Below are 24881 nucleotides of genomic sequence, written 5' to 3'. Positions count from 1 at the left end.
TGGTGCGTGTCCAAAGGCAGCTGCAGAGCAAAGTGAAATTGGGTAGTGGTGCGTCTAGGTTTACAGGGTACCGAAAGTCTGTTCTTGCACTCTAAATTTTGTGAGTGGGTAAGAGCTCCTGGAAGAAAAGCGTAACGCTTACTGATGTCCTCCGGCTGCTCTGCCTCAATTCTTTGTGATTTACAGTTTCCTGATCGACAGAAAGCTTTACTTGTTGCTAAAGAAACAGCTAACAGCTAGTTAGGCCAGTTAGCCGTGTTCCCACAACCGGGAGTTCGGAGCACTGGGGGAGTGTTGGTGTGTGTTTGCACTGCTAGCACAGAAGCTTTGGACTGTTTTTGTTCTTCAGCTCCAGCAGAACCTCTATTTTTGTGTAAAATACCATAGAGTGTGCACTGAAAACACTAATCGAGTAATTTTAGCTGTCAGATAAAATATCAATTCCAGGTATAGGCAAGTGGTGGAAAATGTTAGTAAGCCTATGACCAAATGGTAACACTCTAAACTAAAACTAACACCTGTCACCAGAATCAGATATGATACCCTGGGGTAAATTGGACATTATTAGGATTTCAAGTTAAATGTCAGTAAAATAAAAACCCAAGTCAACCTAAGTCCATCATCAAAAGCTCATAATGTGATCATGGATGTTGAAATGCAACCACTAAAGCAGCCTGTGTCATTTCTTTTTGTGTGACCATAGGTTTTAAAATAGCTTTCCTTTTCAGTTAGTTAGGTTTACAATGCTGTAGCCTGTTGCTCGGGGTGGAACGCTGCACATACAAGTCGATTACCGAATGCACTGAAGTTCAGTTCAAGGAGAAAAGTATTGAACTGACCTCCACTGCATTCGGTTATCGACTTGTATGGACTGCCTCTAAATGTGGACGTAGCAGTCTTTTTTTTTTTAATGAACTCTGAGTTTGGGCAACAATGTTGTTGGTGCTTCATTTTATGTGTAGGGACTGTTATCATGCTGCTGCAGAGGTTTGTTGCTATTTTGAACAATATTAGTGGATAAAAAAAAGCAGTTTTGGACGGTTCAGCGCTCCGCCCCGAGCTACTCAGTGTTAGCCATGTCTGGCTGCTAACCCCTCTCCGGGATTTCTCCGTTAATAGGTGATTGACCAAAAAGCTGTCTCAAGGGCTTATTTGATGTTTATTCATGCCGAAAAAGACCGTTGGATGCTTTAACGCTGGAATTACACTTTAATAATGTCGCAGTAGCAAAGACTGTGAAGCATCAGTCACCTTAGTTAAGGGCAGAGACAACCTACAGTGCTGGGTTCATGTTCCAATTGATACAGCCGCAAAGTACAATGCATGCTGTCAATAATCACATTCCGACAGGCAGATCAACAAAATAAGAAACCGAGAGACTGTTATATTTGTACCCACTGCCAGACATCTGATGCAGGTACTGGTTTGTCATGTGTGGTGGTGAGTCTTTACTCTCTTCCGGGTGAGACGGTACCAATGCACACTTATAGTGGTCTTGTCTAATCCTGTACAAAATTATAACGTTAATGTTATTTTTAAGTCGAATTAAGTATTAAAAAGCACATATTTACGTTTACTACATATTTATAACCACAGCTCTATTTTATTTGTGAGGGTGCGAATAATGAAACCCTGGTATTTTTACTCTTTGTGCACAGGCATATCTGAAAACACCTACTCATCTAGAGTTTCAGCGTGACCTCTACTGCAGTTGAAAATACTTGTGAGCGGAGGTTGAATCCATTGATTTTTTTTTGGACGATGCCACCCATCTCTGCACGGATATGGTGACAATTTGAATGAGAAACCCTTTCAATTTGTACATAACCATCGCAAGGAGGGCTTATGTGCTCCTCGCCGCTTGATTTCCGACACGGGGTGCTCAGTGTTGTCGGGGTCGAGTCCGTTTCAGCTGCACTGCATCAACATGGTGAGTGTGACAGCGAGCACCTGAACGCAACGCTTTCTCTTATTTGTCGCACATCATTGATATAGAGGAATAGTTGCGAACATTTCCACTGTACTGCGACATTGTTGTTCTTGTGTTTTCAGCCAATTGGTTATTGTGACTTTTGTGTGACGTTAGCTTAGCCATGGCAGGCTAGTATAGCTTTTTAGCTAGCATTAGCTAAAGTGACTGCAGTCTAGTGATGTTAATACTACATAAATGTTAGCTTTATGTCTTGTTCACGCACAACAGTGCTTGGGAGTACTGACATTAGCTATTGTTGCAGGTTAGATGTTGAAGAGACGTTCAATGTACCAGTATTATACATACAAACAAGCAGTTAGCATGCCATTCAACTGGCAGCATGATACCTTTTGAAAAGGTGTGTTGACCTACCTGACCTGCGCAGTTTGACCTTTAGGATGATTTCGGGGGAACTGCGAAGCTCACTTTGGTGTAATTTCTATGTAATTAACGGTCAGTCGTGATTGCATCCATGATAGCATTTATTAGAGCTCAATAATACCCCTCCAAAACTCAGTTGGTGTTTTTAATCGCACACAAAACTGGCATTATTGACAATAACAGTAATGGGTTGCAATTTTACAATTTTGGGGAGCTCCAACACAATCAGGGAAGTTATTTTTTACGTCGGCCTATATTTTACTCTGTTTGGATTTGTGTTATGACTATGTAGATGAGTTGATTTGTGTTATTATTCATAATACAATCAGAACGTCCACAAGCTGATCTGTTACAGCAGCAAACTATTAACTATTGCAACTATAGTTTAGTACAACAGTTTAGTATTCAAGTGAATAAGAAGGCATGTCCAAACTTCTTATATACCTTATACTCATCCCCTATATTAGGCTTTATAGTATATATTCATTAAAAAAGATCAGAGGTTCGATCCCTGGCTCCTCCAGTCAACACAGTCGAAATGTCCTTGGGAAAGACACTGAAACCTAACTTGCTCAGTGGGTGTGTGGATGTGGTTTGAATGATTGGATTAGATAAGATGATGTGCAGGTAGCATCTGCCATCAATTTGAATGTCTGTGTGAATGGGTGAATGTGACAAGTAGTGTATCAAGCACCTTGATTAGTCAGAAGACTAGAAAAGCGCTATATAAGTAGGGCTGTAACCATACACCAATCTCACGATACGATATTCAGCTCACGATACGATATATATCACGATATTCAGTCAACGATACGATTCGATGTAACTCGATACACACACATCATTTTCTGAAAGATTTAAAAGGTATAGTGTGATTTTGGTGACATCTTGTGAGTCTTCCATTTACTTGGATTGAATTAATTGAACTGAAAACTAAAATCATCAATTACGATATGAGAGGGATTTATGTATAGATACAAATAATCTATACTTTATTTGGAAACAAAATATAGATTTATATCACAGAATTGATCAAATTGCTCAGCGCTATATATATATATATGTCCATATAATATAATAAAGTTACAATACAACTAGGGCTGCCACTAAGGACTATTTTATCAATTAATAGATTCATCTAAACGGTTAATTTTCCTCACAAATATCGAATTGATTGATTTTGGCTATATTTGTTTGATTTTGACAAAATGTATGTTACTGTGTTATGTAACAAAAGCAAAATGTAGATAAATGTTTACATATTAAAATGAGAAAAATGTAGGTTCAAACTTGGAACAGCCACATGATAAAAAAAGAAATGGGCTAAAAAAAGAAGGCTTTTTATTTTATTTTTGTGAACCATTCTAGCACCACACCAAACTATCTTCTCAAATGGGACAATTTAAAGTTTCTTCAAATATTTGACTTATTTATCAGTTTTTTTTTTCAAAATCCACATGAACCACTCTAATTATCGGCATATATTAGATCCACTGCACAGCACTTATTTATAAAGACAATATGTCACTTTTAAAGCTGATTATTCCCGTTATTAACTTCTTCCAAAATAATCTGTCCAGTGCTCGTGTGATTTACTACGGTATATTCACTTCACCTGTCTGTCCTCTGCTCTGCTCTGTGTGCAGCATGATGCCCACATGGAGCGTCGGGGCTTCCCTCTTAAGCGGGCATTGAAAAGAGTGAAAACGATGTGTTGACTCAAAATTATTAGTCATTGATTATGAAGACTAATCGCGGAAGCCCTTAATACAACAATAGGACAACAGTTGTCAGGCATGTAGAGTCATTCATTCTTCAAATTAAGCAGGTAGAACAATCAGATAAGGGGTGAACATTTTCATTTTAATGTAGCACAACCTAGCCTTGTGAGACCATCCTGATCTTGCGAGCTCCATTGAATTTTACCTGAAGGTCAGTCTGGTAACGTGCAACTGAGGAAATTTCGAGCTGTTTGCCAAGCGAACGAACCAATCAACATTGGTTTTGAGGCAGATTTAAGTGTGACGAAACGAGAAGCGACTGTTCAGTGTAAACAACATGGCGGCTTCTGTGGATGATACATACATTTGCATTACACAAGCGGCAAATATCCTTTACCGACATGTTGTTTACTTTCTGAGCTTTGCCTCGATGCTGTTAGTACGCCATACACGTCGTTAATCTGATTGGTTGATTTTGCCCGTATGTTGGTGATAGACAGATGGTTTTACCAATCAATCTTCCTAATAGATCTCCATACCAGAGTTCCCAGATTGATATGCTGAGCAAATGAGAATCATGCGAATCAATACGTCTGATGGAGTCAGGTTAAGCACCACCAGGATATACTGTAATAACAGGGGAGGGAAAAAAAGAAAAACCTAAGATGCTGCTAACCACAGCTGCAGTATTTATATTAGAAAGTGTAGTCATAAGCCTTGTTTCCACCAAGCATCCCAGGCCAGTTCATTTCAGTTTATTACACATTAGAACTTGTACCCTCTCACTAAAAAGTTTTGGTTGGTACCAATAGAACCGCTCTATTCCATCCTGTTGATTCATTGCCCCTATGATGAGGCACCTAGCACACTGATCATATGAAAGGTGGAGCTAGAAACACTGCCGTCTGCAATTGTTTCAGACATTCCTGCATCATCGGTTAAGAGGAAAAACAGCGAGAGCAGTGAGGAATTAAAAGGTTTTTTAGCAAGTGACAGCTTCCGTCACTTGTCTTAGAAAAGCAAGAGGAAAAGTAAAAAAAACAACAACAAAAAAAACATGCTACCTACGTGGTTGGTGTGGCTCTTACCACCCGGTAACAACCACACCTACATTTGTACTTGTACGCATTACTGTCTGCGATGGAAAGTAGTGGAAGTATTTGATTTGATTGCCAGCACTCAATAGTTACATTACGGTTAATAAGGGATTTCCTCACTTCAAAGTTAGATTCATTGGCAAAATAGTTGGGAGGTGTTTGAGCTCTTATGGATGGTGGTTATCACTGCAGCTCCCACTCCCTACCCCCTACAGATTTCATTTGGTTGTTGTGTGGAGGGGGTCAAGCGGACTGGGAAAGATAAGAGAGTGCATGCTGGCTCAATTTCCCCCAGGCCTGAGATCCGTGCAGGTCCCCCACAGAGATTGGTCAGCATTCACCTTGACCTAGAAACATGACCATTTCTTACATGGAGAATGTCTTGAGTCAGAGAGGTTAGGTCTGGTCACGCAACACATCTTAGGGAGTATAATTGGCAAATTATTGGCATCCACCTTCTCCTCTCTGATTCCAGACGATGTATTGACTTTAGCTTTTGGAGCTTTACTCATGCTGGGTGACACTTGGGATACCAGAGACCAATCCAAAATCTAGGTCTAGTGGAAAGGTCTGGCCTCATCATCTGTCTTGTCTAGGTGTCTTTCACTCCCTCCCCTACAGCAGCCTGACATAGGTTTAACCATCACTCAGAAAATACATTTACTAGTATTTTGCGCAGGGTTATTCATTATGCTGAGTGTTGTCCAGCCTTATGCTCGAAGAGGTCACATCTCTCAGTAACCCTCTGCTTGACACACGTGACTCACGTGCACCCGCCGCTGTCTGCTGTCCATGGCTCACCACCCCGGATTAGAGGGTTTTTCATGAGTAAAAAAAAAATCTGGCAATTATAGGCAAGACATGACAGTCAGTCAATACTAGGTCATTGTGTCAACCCCTAGCTGCTAATTGTAGAATTCTTTCACTAGTCATGAAAAAGGCAACTTAAGTTCTGCAAAGTGGTGGGGAGTCCCAGCGACCTAATAACGTCACATGAGAGTTGAATGGGACATCTGGTAGTCAATCACATAATTCATGTGAATCAAGATTAACCATGTAAAGGCATGGAAATGGATGTCAGGATGGTGATATATTGGTATCCTAAAAAATGCAACAGTGTCTCTTTTTGGTTTTACTAATCTAGGGCCCTGAAAGTTGGAAATTGCTATATCATACATTTAGTGTGGCTTCAGGTAAAATAGGAAGAGAAGAAGTACTCAGACGATCCTAATTCATGTTTTTGGTTTGATAATAAAAATAACTTTAACTGAAGTGTTGAACTCCTGGGTTCTACAAAGTGCACAACATGTCTATGTTTACAGCCTTATGCTCGAAGAGGTTAGGTGAGGTTAGGTTATCATGTTCAACGATTGCAGTGCAGCCCAAAACCCTTTTCTTGTAAAATATTCAAATAAGGGCCTCTTTTGGAGTAGGTCATTATAAGAATGATCTGAAAGTTAAAGTAACGATATTTAAGGCTCTACTTACAAAAAAGGGCACTTAAAACTGCAAAAATCAATTAAAGCAGAAGATTCGCCATCACTAGAGAATGGTGTGCTGGCGCGTCATTTTAAGCAGTGTTTGTTACTGGAAGCGGAGACTATTTTGTGGCTCAGTAAGAAACGAAAGACACAGACACTATAAACATAACTAATAACTAAAAGGCAGGGTATGCTTCATGCTGTCCAGGATAGGCCAAGAACCAGCCAGATGACAAACTGACCCAGAGACACAGCTTCAGAAGCTGCACGTCAAAAGTCTATTTTACTATTCTAAATTAGTTTTCCGTCTATGAAAACTATTCTCAAATTGCCACCAAAGCACAAATAAATAAAAGTTGCATTCTAAATTGCCCATTTAGGGTGCTTCTAGGCTCTATTTGGTAGAGTTGAGTTAAGACAAGGATCTTTTGTTTAGCCTATTATTATTGATGTGTAAACATCATGTTGAGAAAACAAAAAAAGACTACAGGATTTGTCGCTTTATATTTAGGTAATGAGTTTTCAAGTGATTCGCTGGTACATGCCCAGGTGCTAGCACAGATATAAGACTTTTGTTGGAAAAGAGAATCTTTCTTTTATTGTGGATTAGTAAGCAAATTACTTGTCTTTACTCAAGTGTGTGTAGGCATAGATGTCAATGATTTCTACTGACAGCCAAAAAGCCCCAACCCGCAAACCTTACTTGCAGTGAAAGGATAAAAAGCGCAGCATGATGAGAATGATTCTGGCCTCTTAAGCCTAAGTGAATATTGATCTAAGTGTGCTCAGTTGATATTGAGCTCCTTATGTTGCTAAATCTTTGGGTACCTACCACAGGAGTGCTGGCTGTTCATTCTCCTGGGAACGTGGAGCCTGACATTGTGACAGATGTTGTAGATGGAATCTAATTTGGTGAACACTGTACTTGCACCACTAAATTAACTCAGATTACAGTAGTTGGTTAGTTCATAATGAAATGCCTTATAATTCAAATTAGAAAATCTGACATGCTAAAAAAAATAGTAGCAATACATTCATTGTATTGAGCTAAATGTAGCAATTTATTGTAATTTTGTTTCTAGGTCACAGTTGGGGTGGGTGATATTAAAATTCTATCTTTCTATATGTAATTTAAAATTGCATCAACTATACCTATTATCATGATATTTTACATTTTCTGGAAATGGAATGGAAAAACAGTTAACAGATAAAATAATCAAATGTGGATGTAATTTTATTACTAATCTAGTGAATTAAATAGCCTACCTCCCAAAATACTGTCAATCTAGTCCTGCCATGAAACAGCCTTTCTCGTTGACTTGCAACATTGCCTGGAATGGCCTAATACAACCAACGCTGTTAAAGGGACAATGACTTTGGTAGAAACAGTACAATATAGAAAAATCTCATCTGGTTGCCAAATTTTCTATCACCACAAGGTGTAGATCGTCTTGTCTAGGGGTGACCCTGAATAGTCGACTATTCGACGATGCAAAATGCGAAAATGTGGTTATGAAACAATGGATTATTGCATTCTGGCTCTGGGGATGCTACTGTCTGATTTTACATATAGATGCTTGGTTTCTCCCAATAAACCATAATAAATAGCCTATTTGGGTATAAATATAAGCCTATTAATAAATACTGTTGCCTAAAATGTGAAAATAACTTGTGCTTTCAATCTTATCTCCTTGGTGTGCGGGATTAATCCCCTCCCCCTCGTAGACTAAGTTGTTTTATCCAGGATCCAGCACTTTAAGACCACATCTTGGCTGGGCTTTGAATATATCTGGGTGCCAGAAATACAACAGTTTGCTACTGTTTAATGATCAGCATCATTTAATTTGAATATTTGCCCATTTGTTGTTTTTCATTATAGACGCTCAATCTGACACAGCGCCGTGGAAGTGAAACTACAGTTCTAAATATACCGTCAGCTATTGTCAAAGAAAGATACAAGCAAATCACATATCTCAGTAACCCTCTGCCTGACACGCGTGACTGTGCAGCGCTGGACTCCCGTGTACCCGCCGCTGACTGCTGTCCATGGCTCGCCACCCCTGATCAGAGGGTTTTTCATGAGCAAAAAAAAAATCTGGCAATTATAGGCAAGACATGACGAATCAGATTTGACTATGAAAAGTTTTAGTCGGGACACCCCTAGTCTTGTCAGTCAATACTAGGTCATTGTGTCAACCCCTAGCTGCAAATTGTAGAATTCTTTCACTAGTCATGAAAAAGGCACGTTAAGTTCTGCAAAGTGGTGGGGAGTCCCAGCGACCTAATGACGTCACATGAGAGTTGATTGTGACATCTGGTAGTCAATCACATAATTCATGTGAATCAAGATTAACCATGTAAAGGCATGGAAATGAATGTCAGGATGGTGATATATTGGTATCCTAAAAGATGCAACAGTGTCTCCTTTTGGTTCTACTACTCTAGGGGCCTGAAAGTTGGAAATTGCTATATCGTACATTTAGTGAGGCTTCAGGTAAAATAGGAAGAGAAGAAGTACTCAGACGATCCTAATTCATGTTTTTGGTTTGATGATAAAAATAACTCTAACTGAAGTGTTTAACTCCTGGGTTCTACAAAGTGCACAACATGTCTATGTTTACAGTAAAATGAAGGAAAATCTGAGTTTCAGCTCTGGACCTTTATCAAGGTTGTGGACCCTAATCTTTCATCGACTGTCCCTTATCTGTGTTTACAATGAAAACATTATGTAGGGTTTCATGTAGAATGGTTGACCATCTAGCTTATATGTTATAAGTTGCAATATTAATGGACCCCCGCATCTAGAGTAAAGAGGTATGCACTGAAGTCTTGTCATTCTAAAGCATTTATCATCTTGGGACCCTGAATGTGCCTAGTACATTTGATGGCAATGCACAACTAAATTTACAGTAGTTTACTAGTAGAACTTTTGGCTTGATGTTTGAGCTTTAGGAAAGGTCAGAGGGTCATGGCCACAAAAGGTATTACAATATCCTTCTCTGGTGACAATCAAATGCCAGATTGCATGGTCAAAACAGCAACACTGTATTCAAGTCTTAGTCTAATATCTGGTTTATTTGATACGTACAGTTACAGTATACATAAAAAAAACTTGAGAACAGCTATCCACTGCAAGTATCATAGTGCTTAGAGCAGATGCTAATTTGCCACACCTGGCCCTAGAAGGGCTTTTGTGGGGGGGAAAAAACTGATTAAAACAATGAGGTAAACGGTGTACAGAGAGAAACAATAAAAAACAAGGTAATAATAAGGTAAACTAAGTACACCAAGATAAAATAAATTTGGTAAAAATGTTGAAGTTTGCAGCATAATTTCAAGTGATCAGGTAGAAAGTCAGGTACCATAAGATAGAATTCACTCATTATACTGCCAAGGAATCTTCCTCAGAAACACTAGAGGTAGTTTTAAAGTTTTTTTTATTATATCACATACTAGGGGTGTGACAGTTTAGATTTTAAATCGACCAAAATGAGCTTTCAATTTATTTAATTGACATCAAAAGCAGTATTGATGAAATAAATTACCGTAAAAATGAGAAGTCAAATTGAATTGTAGATCTGGAGAATTGTGACACCCCTATCACATACATATGTACAGTTTTATTTTTCTAGATGGTATATCAGAGATGTCAAGATTTTTTTTTATCTGAGATTGGTATATTTATTCATTTTTGAATTCAAATTTCATATAAAACACTTTTTAAGGTACATTTAGAAGATATCCGCCAGCCTTTAAGTCTACAAAATCCTTCCTATGTGTAACTGCTTTATGGCATGTATAATTACTATTTAAATGTGATTTAAACCCCCATCCTCTTTCCACAGGGTGTGATTGGTGTGCAGCTGGTGGTTACCATGGTAATGGCCAGTGTAATTCAGAAAATCATACCTCATTATTCCTTTGCAAGATGGCTACTCTGCAGTGGCAGGTAATGCGAAATCCTGTACATGTTTCAGTTTCTTCAAGTGCTACAGTGTAATTTATTCAATTTACTTGCCTTGTGAGAAGTTTATTTCAAAAGCGAGAGTCCACAACAATGGGGATAAAATGTTTAGTTAGGGGGCAGATTATTTAAAAGAGTATGGATAGAAGAAGAAAAAGAATCATTAAATCACACTGCAAAGACCAAAGGGCATCAAAATATTGGGATGACCCGAGAGGATGGTGCATAAAAAAAGTGCTGTCCTCATTTCTTCTAATTAATGCCACATATGTTTTTCAGTAAACAACTTTTTGGAACACATTTTAATAATTCATTTTTTTAATTTTTTCAGGGCACTGTTGAAATATTTTTGGTAAACTTTTGCCCAAAGCAGAAAGCCTAGAGTGTTCCTTCAGAACATTTTGTAATCAGTTTTCCATAATTAATAGATGTAAACAGGGAAAAACAAGCTGTGGTCCTTCTGTCCTCCTCTACCACACAGAGTGCTTTTCATGATGGTCTGACAAGAGGATTCTAAACAAAGTTTAGGAGGGTGCCTTAAATATTCGTCTTCAAATGGATGCTCTTTAATAAGCTCCTATTTCAAGCACAGTCCCTAAGGACAGATAGCATTGCTTATTTAAAGTGCTTTTTAGATGTGTTATCAGAGTCACTGATACAAAGTTAAGCTCTCAGAAATGTCTGTTTTGTTTTTATGTGTCTGTTGTTAATCACAAAGCTCAAGAGCTGCTACAAATTTAGGCTTTGAGTCATGTTACTAGAACCAAGATTATTGCTTAAAGATGTGATGCACAGGCGATATTAGTTATTATACAATATGTCTATGGTTTAAGTTCAAATTACTTGCCTAGTAGTTCAATACTTCAGAATGAATATCAGAATGTTTTTACATTGTATATTTTAATAATTGTATAGGTCAACAAATCTGGCTTTAGTGTTTGGTTGTTTTTTGTTCCAAAACTGCTTTATTGTTTCCTCTCTCACTCTCTTCTCTGTCCATGTCTGAGCCTGATTCCACATTTCTCTTTTCTTTGTTCGCAGTCTGCGGTGGTATCAGCACCCTACGGAAGATGAGTTGAGGAGCTTAGCTGGGAAACAAAAAGGACAGAAAAAGAAAGACAGGTAGGTGGTGGGGGGCGAGAATGAAGAAGGGCTATTGTTTGGGGGTTGGGGAAATGCAGTGGCTCAGAGGAGGTACGAAAAGCCCCCCTTTCATCATTCAGACGGAAAAAAAAAGATGAGAAGCAGACATTTGAGATGGATGGAGACCACAGGCATGTCGGCAAACAGATGAAGCTGATGTGTTTATGTGGCTCATTTAAGGCCCGTTTGAAGTAAAGAGACAGAAGTCTGTTTTTGTTGTTTTGTTCTTTTATGGTTCTTCATCGAGGCTCAGAGCAACTGGGCTTAGAAGTGGCCCTGTCTAGTGGATGTGAGGAAAGTTGGTCCTGATTTTTCGATGTATTACTATTAGGCTATTTTAGGGGATGACACTTTAAAAGGATTGCATCTTCTCTGAAATCAAAGTTTCCCAAACAGCATTATGTCTTCAAAGTGGTCAGATGTCAAGCTTTGATTCTGGAAGATGATTTTCCATCAAGACTGCTTTGCAATTCAAAAAAAAAGAAAAACACTATTACACTTTTCAGGCTGCAGGTGGAAGCTGAACCATATGTTGAAAATGTGAATTAAGTGCTGTTTCCTTTGTACTCTCCTTTTTTAAATGTGAATTTCAATTGAAGCCACAACTGAAAGTTAATCCTTACTGTTCCTCATGGTGTCAAGCTCCTAACTTAGGCGGTTTCATAGCACAGTCCTTTCTCTGACCCTGTATGAGGCAGGTCAAGGCTCTCTCGCACCACATGTTCAGTAATCCCTTGAAGAGAAAGATGGACCACTATCCTTTTGCCAGTTCGTGCCATGCAGCTCCGTTCCCTTTGTTAACCGTATGACTCCCTCAGTCAGGGGTGAAGCTGAACCCCTTTTTTTCCTCAGGTCAGGTGCCTCACAGATGAAATCTGTCCAGGGCATGTTTGGCCCTTTAGTCTTACAGTGGTATTGTCCTGTGAATCCTGCACACACACAGGGCTGAACAAACAAAGACCAGAACTGAGGAGGCCCACCAGACAGCTCTTCAAGTCTAAAGAACAGCTTTCCATTTGCCTTCTGTTAGCGATTTAGCACTGCCTATGAATTCCCCCCCTTGGACGTGGAAGAGTCCAGCAGTTTTTTGTAGTAATAAAAGTAACTTGACCTCGGCCAACTATTAAAATTGGATGCCATTGCTGCATTCAGTGTAGAAATGTGTTGAACAGCTACTTCTTTTCAGTGTTTAAAATGCAGGATGGGACCAAAACTTAAACAAAATTATCTCTTTTCAGCATAATGATGCATTTTATACGTTGTATCTCCTCATAGGATTAAAAAAAAAAGTTAAATGGTTGCTTGTTTCTGTTATCCTGACCCTTGTTTTGCTCTTTTCCCTAGAAAGTACAACGGTCACATAGACAATAAGCCGCTAACAGTTCCAAAGGACATAGACCTACAGCTGGAGACGAAATGCATTGCAGAAGTCGACACATTAGGTATAAATCAAAGGTCAAATGTCTGACAAAGACAGTTTAATACGAACTTTTAATTTTACGCACTGAACTTTTGCATGTGCTTTGCTGTATATATTTTATTATTTAATATTTTGATTTAATTATACTTTCTATGCCCCCAGCATTGCACTACTTCCCAGAGTTCCAGTGGCTGGTGGATTTCACAGTCGCGGCAACTGTGGTCTATCTGATAACAGAACTCTACTACAGTGTGGCTCAGCCCTCGGGAGAGATGAACATCAGTGTGGTCTGGTGCCTGCTTGTACTCGCTTTCGTCATGTATCCTTACATCAGTCACTCTCTACAGAGTAAACTGTTAGATTGGTTACATAGTTATTCTGTACATGGAGTCCTGCGAGAATGAGTCCTAAAACACAGAAATTACTTTTCATTTTTGCACTTTCGGTTCCTTGAAGTCGACTGATTTTTTTGAATAGGTTTTTGGTTAGTTGCCTGAAATAAGGTCTGTGGTTAACAAGCTGACAAATGAAGTTACGGTGTAAAATCATCCCAGGCTCCTTTTTAGGCAAATACACTCATCAAATAACCCTTTGAGGCAGTTTTTTTCGTGGACAAACTACAAAAGGAGAAATTTGGGTCATGCGCAAACAGTCGCTAACAGTCAAATGCCACTAATACTGCTCCAAATAACACCAAACCTCTGCAGTAGCATAAGAGTCCTTAACACATTAACCGAAACACCAACAACGTAGTTGGTGAACACAGAGTTTATTAAAAGAGTGTTTTGAAAGACTTACCTACTGGCCTCAGTGTACCAGCTCCTCTGGTAGGGGAGTCCATTCAAGTCAAGTCATTGAAGATTTATTCCAGTTCAACATGTAAACGTTGTGGTTTGTGGCAGTTTGGTGAAATATTACTTAATAATAGATGGTAAAAGGTTTGGAAAAGTCCCACAGCATCTTTCCGGCAGCAAGGAAACATTACGCAGATCTCAGGGGTCAGGGGGCAAGGGGCTTGTCTTGCCGGAAGACGCATAGCATATGTGAGTGCAAGCACAGGTAAAAACGACTAGCCTGCAACTTGAAGTGAAGAGAGACAGAATGGTTTGTGTTTGTATCTTTTCAGACTGCGAAACAAAAATAAAAGCTTACAACCCAGAAACTTTTCATAGGCTGCCATTGCTGTACGATGCCCGTGCTCTGATAAACCAGTGGCTTATGTTTGAATCTGGACATTGAGACACTTAGGCAGAGGGATAACCGTGTCTGCAGCAAACATTTTGCAAAGGACAACTTCATAATTCCTAGAAGAGCTTCTGGATCAAAGAAGGCGTGCTTGAAGAAGAATGCTATGGATAGACTGGCGGTAAAGATATTTCACCAAATTGCCACAAACCACAATATTTACGTGTTTTGCTGGAATAAATCAATGGGCTCCTTCTTTTTGAATTGCATTTGGTAATTGACTTGAATGGACTTTGCTACCAGAGAAGCTGGTACACCGGGGCCAGTAGGTCTTTCAAAACACTCTTTTAGTACATTGTAGGTGTTTCGGTTAATGGGTAAGGACTGTTATCATGTTACTGCAGAGGTTTAGTGTTATTTGGAGCAGTATTAGTGGTTAAAAAAAGCCATCTCAATGCGTTCAACTTGCCGCCCTGAGCTAATCCGTGTCAGCTGTGGCAGGCTGTTAGCGACCATTAGCATCTGTCCCGGATTTCTACGATGGTAGTTCGTGCACGAAAAAATGTGTCTCGCAGACTTATTTGATGAGTATATTACTGTACATACGTAAAAACAAAAACACAATTTTGAAGCTTGTATGCGTCTTGAAAGGGCAGTTGTAAACAAGTGGTTAAAGGAAACTACAAACTTAACTCAGAACACACAATATCAGTTGGAAGCTAGTGGCGGTGAAGGTAAAGTCATGCAACCATGGTGTACTTCCCTTATAGCCTAGCATTAGCTCTTTACTTAAAACCCATGAAAGTGGTGTTCATTTGTGAACAAAACATGTAGGCCTTAGTATCATATTATTTTGTTCGCTACAGTAATGTTTTACAATAATCCAATGGAAAAATCAAATTGCAATTTTGTTGACGGAACAAGGGTGATGCTAACTTCCGAGTTATCCGCCATTGTTTTAAATGTCTGCGCATGGTCCTTCTTTTTTCTATGTCCGAACAGGCGTACATAAAATGACGTCAGAACCGCCGTAAGCCTTGTGCTCATGCTCATACACGTGCAAACGTGCTTTACAATAGCCCACCTCTCCCAAACGGGCCGTGGCCGGCAAGTGTACCATGGTACTCACGATGGTCAAACAAACTAGACTTTAGCCGTGAAACGTGCTTGGGCACGGTACGGATGGACAGTGTGAGTGCGCCCTTAATCCCTTCAACACTCAACCATGGAGGTAGCTCGGCAACATTTGAGGTTTCAGCCTTACGCATATATTTTCCATAAAGTCTCTGCCCTTAAACATTTTCATTATTTTCACTTTACGTTCTTCACTACCATCCTATATATGTTAAAGCAACATCCCTTCATCTATAAGAGAGCAAATCATTCTAGCTTGATTGCGTGGATGCAGCAGTGGTGGAGATAGACTATTAAATTACTGCTAAAGCTCCTAGTGGCTTGGCTGCCAGCACCTTTTATCCTCCACAGCTACCTGCTATTTTGCTACGCTGAATGATGGTTAAATGATATGCATTATCCTTGCCACCAACCCCAGGGTTCAATCGTACCAGTGCTCCTGGTCGACAGTGCACCGCGGTCAGATGGTGTGTCATTTCCTGCCTACATCTGAGATTGGAGGCCCAATTTTCACAGCCCAACAGGCTGATATGCTTAGGGGGGACAGATGAAATGGTACTATAAAGATGACGATGAGGGAATATGTTGGCTCAATATAAGTGTTAATAGGACACTTGATTTCAGTTTTCCTATTTCAGCTCTGATGATGTGTTCAAGACTCTTGCCAGCTCTACTGCCTTAACCTTCACGGATAACCCTGAAGCAGCAGCAGCATGCTCTTCAAGTATCTGCATCTAATGGCACCTTGCTTTTTCCCCTTGTTTGCTGAGATGTTCAAATGTGACTCCATTTCCACACCCTTGTGAGGATATGTGTTGGTAAATTAATTTTAGCACACCACATGATAGGTCAAACAGCTCTTTTCAACCTCATGCTGGCTTAAACGTATCTGGTGCGTGTTTATACAGATGTCTTCACAGTACTGAATAGAGGGTGGAGGACTCTTCTGGATTAAATACCATTCTTGAAATGGACTAAAAGGGACTGAAAGACACCTGAAATGTTGCAGAAACGCATTGGTGCCAAAGACCCTCACGTTCTATACCCACACATGCTGGGTAGCCACATGCTGGGTAGCAGGGTTTGTGTGGCATTAAAGTGTTAAGGGTTCGTACAAGACCTGTGAGAATGCACAAACTTTGTGTACTTCTATAAAGATGAAACATGTTGTGTGGGGAAATATGTTCTAAATGTTTTTGTATTGGTTGATTGCTGTGACATTTCTGTTTCACTTGAATCTGTAAAAGGCATTGAAAGTATATGTGCAAAGCGGTTGGGATTTTGTTTATATGCCAGTGGGCTTCTGGATAGACTTTTTCCTTGACTCTGCTCCTCTCCCACAGTAAGACCCTTTTCTCTCTAACGGCTCACTACTTCAAGCTGGAGGAAGGAGGCGAGCGTTCACTCTGTATTACTTTTGCTTTCTTCTTTTTTGTCAAAGCCATGGCCATTCTCATTGTCACTGAAAACTACCTGGAGTTTGGTCTGGAGACGGGTGAGTGCTCCGCTATACTTTTCTCATAAAATGACCCTGTTACTAACATCCAAATGTTATTACTTTTGGCTCCAGTGAGTGAGTCACTCTGAAACATTTCTTCATGTCTAGGTTTTGCAAACTTCTCTGACAGTGCTCTACAGTTTCTGGAGCACCAAGGTCTAGAGTCCCAGTAAGTAGAAAATCAGTATTCGCATAGTATCATTATTGTTTGGCTTCATGAATTCTCGATGACTCATGAAGATACAGGAGTATCTCACTATGTGTTTTCTCTTTCACAGGGGTCCCATATCTAAACTCACCTTCAAGCTGATCCTGGCCTTGCTCTGCTCCCTGATTGGAGCATTTCTAACTTTCCCCGGTCTTCGCTTGGCCCAAATGCACCTAGATGCACTCAATCTGACCACAGCCAAATTTACACAGTGAGTCCACTACAGTGATTGTCTACACTTCTGGGTTCACTCATGTATTTTTCATTGAATACATTTGATATCTTCTGTATCCTTAATAAAAAAGGATGAATAAACGGTGAAAGGTCATGGAAATCTTTGTTAAAATGCGACCTTTAAGATCAGTTCTTGGTCAGAAATATTATATAATGTGCTTCAGGGTTCAACGTTAGTGTTTTTGTTTTTTTCACTTGCCCTGTCAGACAAGTGGGTTAGAAATTTACTTTCCTGAAGAAGAGTGCCCCATTGCCCATTTGTTCTACTGCTGCTTTGGTGGTCCTTTTTCTAGGCGCAGCTAGTGTGTGGCCCTGATGTTTATTCTCAAAAATTTTCAGTGGTATCCTAGGTGAAAGCTTATTACTTTACTTTAATGTCATGTACATGGATGAATTGTTCATTGGAATATGCATGTTTCTGGTAATAATGGAAAAAAACTTTAGGATAGCCTGCTGTATATACTGTATATGGTTCTAGGCTTAATATACAATGTGCTCAAATTTGCCGCAAACAGTGCTCAAGTAACAAATTGTCCTTTCTTGGAGTACCAAGAATCCAAATACAGTTCAGTTGTATTTATCTTGTGTGCATCAGATACAAGAGAACACCCTGTGAGTCAGATGACGATTTCCTCAGTTAGGGCAGATTTCTATTTCAGAACTCACTGGGTGGCATGTTTATGACCATGATAGGAGGTGCAGAGCAGGGAGCATCCAGATAATCCACTTTGGCATAGCAGACTCTCCAAAATGGCCTCCTCTTCCATTCCCCACTCTTAACTGTCATGGGCTTACATCCTTAGATGCTGTCACTGGCAGGGATTATCTCCCAAGCACTTCAAAATCTAGGCCTTGGTTATCTTCTCAACACTCTCATGGAAAAGGCATTCATAGCATGGACCTTATTTCTCATTATGTTAACTTCAAATTGACATCAAAAAGCAAATGTATCCATGAGCTAGTTGTTGTTTTTCCTCATATACATGGTGATATTTATCAATCACTCTTTGGGTTTCCTTCAGTGGTCAGATCTTCTTTTTAATAATAGAGGTCTTCTGGATCACTTGCTGTGAAGGAGGACACGTTGTTGGATGTTTTTCAGTGTGTAGCATTATTATTGGTTTAACTGGGCATCTTATCCTTTATCTCCCTTTCTCTATAGGACCCTGCTTCATATCAACTTCCTGTCCCCTCTTATCATGGTATTGCTGTGGGTGAAGCCCATTACCAAGGACTACCTAATGAACCCCACTCTGGAAAAGGAGAATGTGCCTTTGTAAGTATAAGTAGTTATCTGGTTCCAAAAATCCTTTTAAATGTCTGATCCAGATTTACTCAAAACTGCAAGTTCTGCCATCATTCTGGCACATTATTACATTACATTACACAGTATTAATTATATTTCTCCTACTCGGTAATGGGATATTTTTTTTTTTTATATATAGCATGCTCAAAGGCAAACTAATTAGCGAAGAAGATATTTAGATTGTAACTAACTATATCTAAACTTTTCCAATCATATTACCTGCTAATAGTTGTAATAATTGAGCGTGGATAATGAGCTCCATGGTAAAAATGCTTTGTAACTCAATGTATGAGATTGCCTAAACATGTCTTGCAAACAAGAGAGTTGTGAAAGTGTACTGTTGATTGATCTGTACTGGCAAGCCAATTGGACTCCCTTGATATCTATCGAGCTTATTACCTGCCATTCAAACAAGTAGAATAGGACAACATTGGCAAGCAGTGAAAAAAAATTTAATTGTGGCTTTTGTGCAGGAAAATGGATGTAAACAATGAAACCGCAGTTCTGAAAATGGAATTTACAACAGTTCAATGAGATAAGAAATTAGACTGTAAACAACTGTAGTCATACCTCAGGGAAAGCGCTGTTGTTTATTAACTGTTTATTCATTCTAGGATGACCTCTTCTGTTTTGAAGTTTGAATTCTGTCATGAGTCAAACATTTTTATGCTGTGATACCATCAAGGTCAAACATGATAAAGCCTGATTTCGTGTTACAATAGCCCCTTTTCACCTTTTTATCTCTCAATTTCTCCCTCTTCTACTTTGCTCTTACTATCTTACTAGCCAGAAAAGGCTGTCATCCCTTCACCATGTGTCCGCTCTTATTCACTCGTCTCTTTTCTATTAACACCAGGATGACTGAGGACATGTATGATACGTTGCGGTTATGGGCCATCATACTGATGTGTATGCTCCGGCTCCTTATGATGAGACATCATTTGCAGGCCTACCTCAACCTGGCCCAGAAGGGTGTGGACCAGATGAAGAAGGAGGCAGGACGGATAAGTACCGTTGACCTGCAGAAGATGGTGAATAAGATAATAGATACTGTAATCCTTATTATACCCGTGTTATTCTGCATCAATTTAGAAATACAAAATGATAACTTTATCCCATTTAGCACGTGGCTTACTGTTAGAGGGTATTAAGAGGCAGAACAGTGCTGTGATCTATAGTAACTGCTTAGATGGAGCCAACTTGCGGGTTTTGCAGAGGTGGAGAAAGTTAGGCATAAGCCAGTTATCCTTCATTAAAAGCCAATATAAACACATTTAGCTCCATGTCTTTGTGAAGTACAGTTTGGTCTGATATAGACCAGCCTATCCTATCATACGACTCACGTTCTTTTTTGGGGGATAAAGCTGTGCCATAGACAAAGTTAGCAAGTGAAAGTAGTGGAGCACTTAGAAGCTAAAGAACCAGTTATGTCCCTCAGGAGTTGGTGGAGATCACAACTGAGCTGAATGGAGGGTAAATATTGGACTTACAGCATTATAAAGTGATCTTAGGCTCATTTCAAAATCCTGTTTGAACTTAAGATGTGAAATAAATAATAAAGTTATGGGTTAAACAATAAATAAACTTAGACCAATTTTTATTATCCATATTTCTATTTCTATTCTGGTTGAATTTAGCATGATAACCAACCTAATTTTTCACCGGATTTAGTATTGTTTACTGTGATAGATAAGTGAAAAAATAAATGTGAGGAGAACTAAAAAGCTGCTATGTGTTTGGTGTTTTACCTCTAAGTCTTGCACAGTGCTTTGTTTGTAAAAGCCCACGGTAATGGAATTCATTCTCTAATTTCACCCAGGTTGCACGTGTTTTTTACTACTTGTGTGTAATCGCACTACAGTATGTGGCACCACTGGTGATGCTGCTGCATACAACTTTGCTGCTAAAAACCTTAGGTAAGTCATGCACTGCTCAATTATTTTCCAGTTTACTATAGGCTTGTTTCCATTAGGCTAAAATGTGGCCACTCGCAAAGTTGTAGGGCGCGCCCTCTCAAATGCCTGTTCACTAGCCGTGTTTCCATTAGAAAAAAAGGCCAGAGAGGGATTTACGAGACTCCGGAGGTGACGTATCACTCTGAATGGGTTTCGATCGCCAGTGATCAGCTGATCAGTGATCAGCTGATCAGTGATACAGCGGCGCATTCTTCATCAAGACTAATACAGAATAGTTGTAGTTTGATTTAAGGTGGCCTGTATTATTCACGTTAATTTATGTACATGTAACATGAAAGAAAACACGGCGCGTGCACAGATAATTTTCTACAACATTGGATAAAAGTGTCTACTTCGCCGTGTTGTTGTGGCGTCTGTACTACCACACGTCACATCCCGCTGAGAGCTACATCCAATCAGCAACCAGGCTTCTCTCAGGGGTTTGAGCTCAAGTGACTCACATGCAAATTAAGGGCGTTACGCCGAGATAGACCTGCCTCATTCCGGGTATTCAACCATAGTGGAAACACACCTAATATCTTTTTACTTTATCTTAATTCAATCCTGTTTTATCCTTTGTCTTCTTATTCTTATTACAGGTGGACACTCCTGGTGGGTATATCCTGAAGAAGACCTGCCTTGCAACTATGAAATGAACTCTGTGATAGGGGGGTCACCAATAGCAGCCCCAACACAAGATCCAGTGGTAGAAACAGGGGCCCGGGCTTCGGTAGCCCAGCTGTCAGTGGCCCTGGGAGGCCTGCGGACTGTCTTCAGCCCCTTGCTTTTCCGGGGCCTCTTCTCCTTCTTTACTTGGTGGATTGCTGCCTGCCTCTTCTCCACCTCACTCTTTGGCCTCTTCTACCATCAGTATCTCATGGCGGCATAGCATTACCAACCCAGCAGTTGGCAGCCAGACCCCCACAGGGCTGCTGTGTGTTCGGCCTGATCAGAAAGGACTGAGTGGGGGCAACAGGGGCCTATTGATGACTCTGCTCCATAACTCCTCTTTCCGTTCTTCCCGTCCTCTGACCACCTCAACAATGACTGACCATATCATCAGAGCTCCTGGTTCAACTTCCAGTGCTTCCTTCACAGATGTCTCTGTGAACTCTTGTCATTGTTTTAACTACAACGACCACTACCTTTTTATTTGGAGAGCAAGATTTCTAAACCTTTATAACCGACTAAAAGTATGAGTTAGAAGAATCTTAATCGGTGTCAGTGGTGTATTGGCATAGTCATGAGAAATTGGTCTAGTTAACTGTGTTAAATGAGAATGATATAAGGACAAATAATGTATCTCAGATGCCGATTACAGTTAAGTTAACGCGTTGAAATGTGGTGTGGCCGTTCTGCTCAGATCCACCAGTGTTAGGGAAGAGTTTAATTCATTTTATTGTTAATATTTCTTCACGACTTGGCTCATGTAATGAGTTTGATCCATCAACATCTTCAGAATCATGATTTTACTTTAGAAAGTGCTAAATGCAGCCTCTTACAGCCTTATGCAAATCAGTAGCGATCAGATTTCAGGCTGTTGGTCTACTTAAATTCTCTGTTTCCAGTGGTCACTAAGGCTTCTTTAAACTAGTAGTGGCAATGAATTTGCGTCATAGACTTCTCCAGGAAAAACCTCTGGAGTTTCTCTGCATAACTGGACTGCTAGGTTAAGGTTTTATTGGTTGGTACTTATTTTCATGTCATGACCATTACAAGTCATGCCACCATCTAAATTCAAGTCTGTGTCACAGTACACGACGGGGATAATTTCCTACAGTGATAAAGAAGCTACATTTAGGACACATATTATCATTGAATCTGGAGATGTTCATGGAGGCTAATCTGTGACTTCATACTAGCCTAAAATCACCTTTTGTCGTGTTTTCATAAGTTTTGGGGAAACTGATAACCGCTCCTTGTGAACAAGGATCCTTGTGTTTGTCTTTTGATGAAGAAAATGCATTACCACGGACCACAAAAGTGTCTAAAATAGTCTTAAAATGTTGGGGCAAGGTCCAGTATGTGTCTGTTTGGAAGAGGCGGAAGGGGCATTCTGGATATTTCCCAGAATGGCTGTCAGCTAAAAGTGGTCGGAGAATAGACATCAGAAGAACTACCAGCAGAGGAGGAAGACGTTAATCTCATGGAGTAACATCTTACTGACTTGAAGCTGATTTATTTAAACGTTAAATCAGCGTCATAACCTCCCTGTTTTTAACTGAGCCACTTTACATGCTACAAGAGAATTTTAAGCTCTTCTTTTTAGCAGCAGAGATGTTTTAAAGGGAGGACAGCACTGAGAGCTCAGTCAAGGTGTGCGCTTGTGATTGTCTGCATGTACAAGGTCTCTGCTGTAGGTCAGCCGTCAATCTGAAGGGCATTGTGATCAAGGGGAGATGATATCAACTACTGTTGATAAGCTACCGCCTTTTATATTCTGCTTTCCTTTTTTTTAAGCTATTACCCATCAATTACTTTTAAACTAATTTAAGAACAATCATTTGTTTGTTTTTATTCCTTTTTTATAACGGATCAAATTGTGAATTTGTTAAATGGTGCCAAGTTAGTCTGTTCCCCTGTCCCAATGGCTATAGATTTGGTGTCTGCTAGTGTTTGAAACTTTAACTGGACTACATGTGGCCTTCTGTTTTCTGTAGGTCTATCTTGATAAAGAGGGAATGACAACCCCTGCTTAAAACAAGACATAATGGTATTTACAGTTTCTTTTGAATACTGTGGTTCTTAAGTCATTGTGCTAATGAACCACCGAGCCAACATGATTGTCCAGTCCATTTGGGAATGTAGGTTACGTGTTGCCAAATTAATTACAGATAACACAATCTTGTGGTATTCTGGCATTTTATTTTGTCTTCATTATAGAGCTAACGTTTCTGAATTTCAGCTCTCTGAGTTTTGTACAGACCACATTTTACAAAATCAAGCAGCACCATATCACTTTTTTTAACTCCTGATGTCGGAAGTCTTAGCTTTGGTTTTGTCTGTTTGAAATGATGGGGAATATGCACACAATGAATGTATCAATCCTGCCTAATTTCTAGATTGTTTTCTTGAAAATTATTATTATGGTGAGTTGATTTAACACCCCCACCCCCTGCACCTGGATTCTTTACTCATCTACTACCATCTTTTAAATCTACCTTTTCAAACTACATCTTATTTGTCCTAATGACTTTTTAATGATGGATTTTTGTATTTATTACACATGCTGAAGCCTGTAAACATTTCTAATTTTAACAGTAAAAACTTCATTTTGTTATTGGAGTGCATGCTGGCTTGAATCAGTTTTGAAAACGTATTTGACAAATCAGTAACAGATTAATCTTTTTTTTTCATGGTCCGGTCCGTTAAGAAGTAGCTGGGATACTTTCCAAATTCAATGATTTTTCTGTTTGTTGCCACTGAAATGGTTTATTATTCATTGTTGAGTTCACAAAGTAAATTACACACATTGTTCTTTCATGTATTTATTTCTGCTTTAGATTTTGTCTTAAATAAATTATGTTCTTTACTATGTCCTTTTTTTTATTTTATCTTCATGCTGTTCTGGATCTCTGGCATCATATGGCCTGAGCAGTATTACAAAAGGGAAATGGGTTCATTTGCAAAGCTGTATTTGTTGTAAACAACTGGTAAATTCAGAAGCAAGGATCCATTAAGCATTTATTTTTAGTGTTGAAAGAACAGCCCATAATTGGGTCAGTTTACGCTCCTAAGAAGTAGAAGTCTCAGATGAACGATGCGGTCACAGCCATTTAATGCTGCAGAGAAACTGAGTTTGGATGTTTAATATTCACTTTGATGAATTTTCTAAGCCCATAAATTACCAATATGCCAGCAAGTCAGTATTCCCATTGAAGCAGGATGATTCTCTGGCCAATACAAGATAATGACTTACAACTTCAGAAATTATGCCTCACCAAAGACTTGTTGTAAAATAGTTAACTCACTCAGTCCGTCTCTTGTTACATCTCATTCTCTCCTGTCCGCCACATCAACAGAGTAAAAGTCCTTGAAATGTGGTTGAGAACAATAAGCTAATTATTTGGCATGTTGATTGTTGCGAAACTGTTCACTTGTTTTTGCTCGTTCTGTGATTTTAAAAAACTAACACGCAAATAATAGTTTGTTTTTTTACAGGAATTAAAAAAACTGTGACAG

General features: G+C 39.5%; 1 protein-coding gene across 1 annotated transcript; it reads left to right on the top strand.

Moving 5' to 3' along the window:
- Positions 1–1741: 1741 nt before the first annotated feature.
- On the top strand, positions 1742–23281 carry tmem161b (transmembrane protein 161B). The gene is made up of 12 exons (XM_083912710.1): positions 1742–1930; positions 10498–10601; positions 11658–11738; positions 13104–13201; positions 13342–13498; positions 16842–16993; positions 17105–17165; positions 17275–17415; positions 18601–18714; positions 19601–19775; positions 20564–20660; positions 21299–23281. Exons 1-12 carry the CDS (start codon positions 1928–1930, stop codon positions 21586–21588), a joined length of 1473 nt encoding a protein of 490 aa, XP_083768836.1. The 5' UTR covers positions 1742–1927; the 3' UTR covers positions 21589–23281.
- The last annotated feature ends 1600 nt before the right edge of the window (positions 23282–24881 follow it).

The sequence above is a fragment of the Echiichthys vipera genome (genome assembly GCF_963691815.1).
Source record: "Echiichthys vipera genome assembly, chromosome: 4".
NCBI lineage: Eukaryota > Metazoa > Chordata > Actinopteri > Perciformes > Trachinidae > Echiichthys > Echiichthys vipera.
Note: the sequence above shows the minus strand (reverse complement) of the source record. Positions and strands in the feature narration are given on the sequence as shown.

Excerpts from the sequence above, each read along its gene's own strand:
- tmem161b (XM_083912710.1), top strand. Across the intron at positions 11,739-13,103 it reads GGACAGAAAAAGAAAGACAG|AAAGTACAACGGTCACATAG; the intron begins GTAGGTGGTGGG and ends TCTTTTCCCTAG. Across the intron at positions 18,715-19,600 it reads GAAAAGGAGAATGTGCCTTT|GATGACTGAGGACATGTATG; the intron begins GTAAGTATAAGT and ends TATTAACACCAG.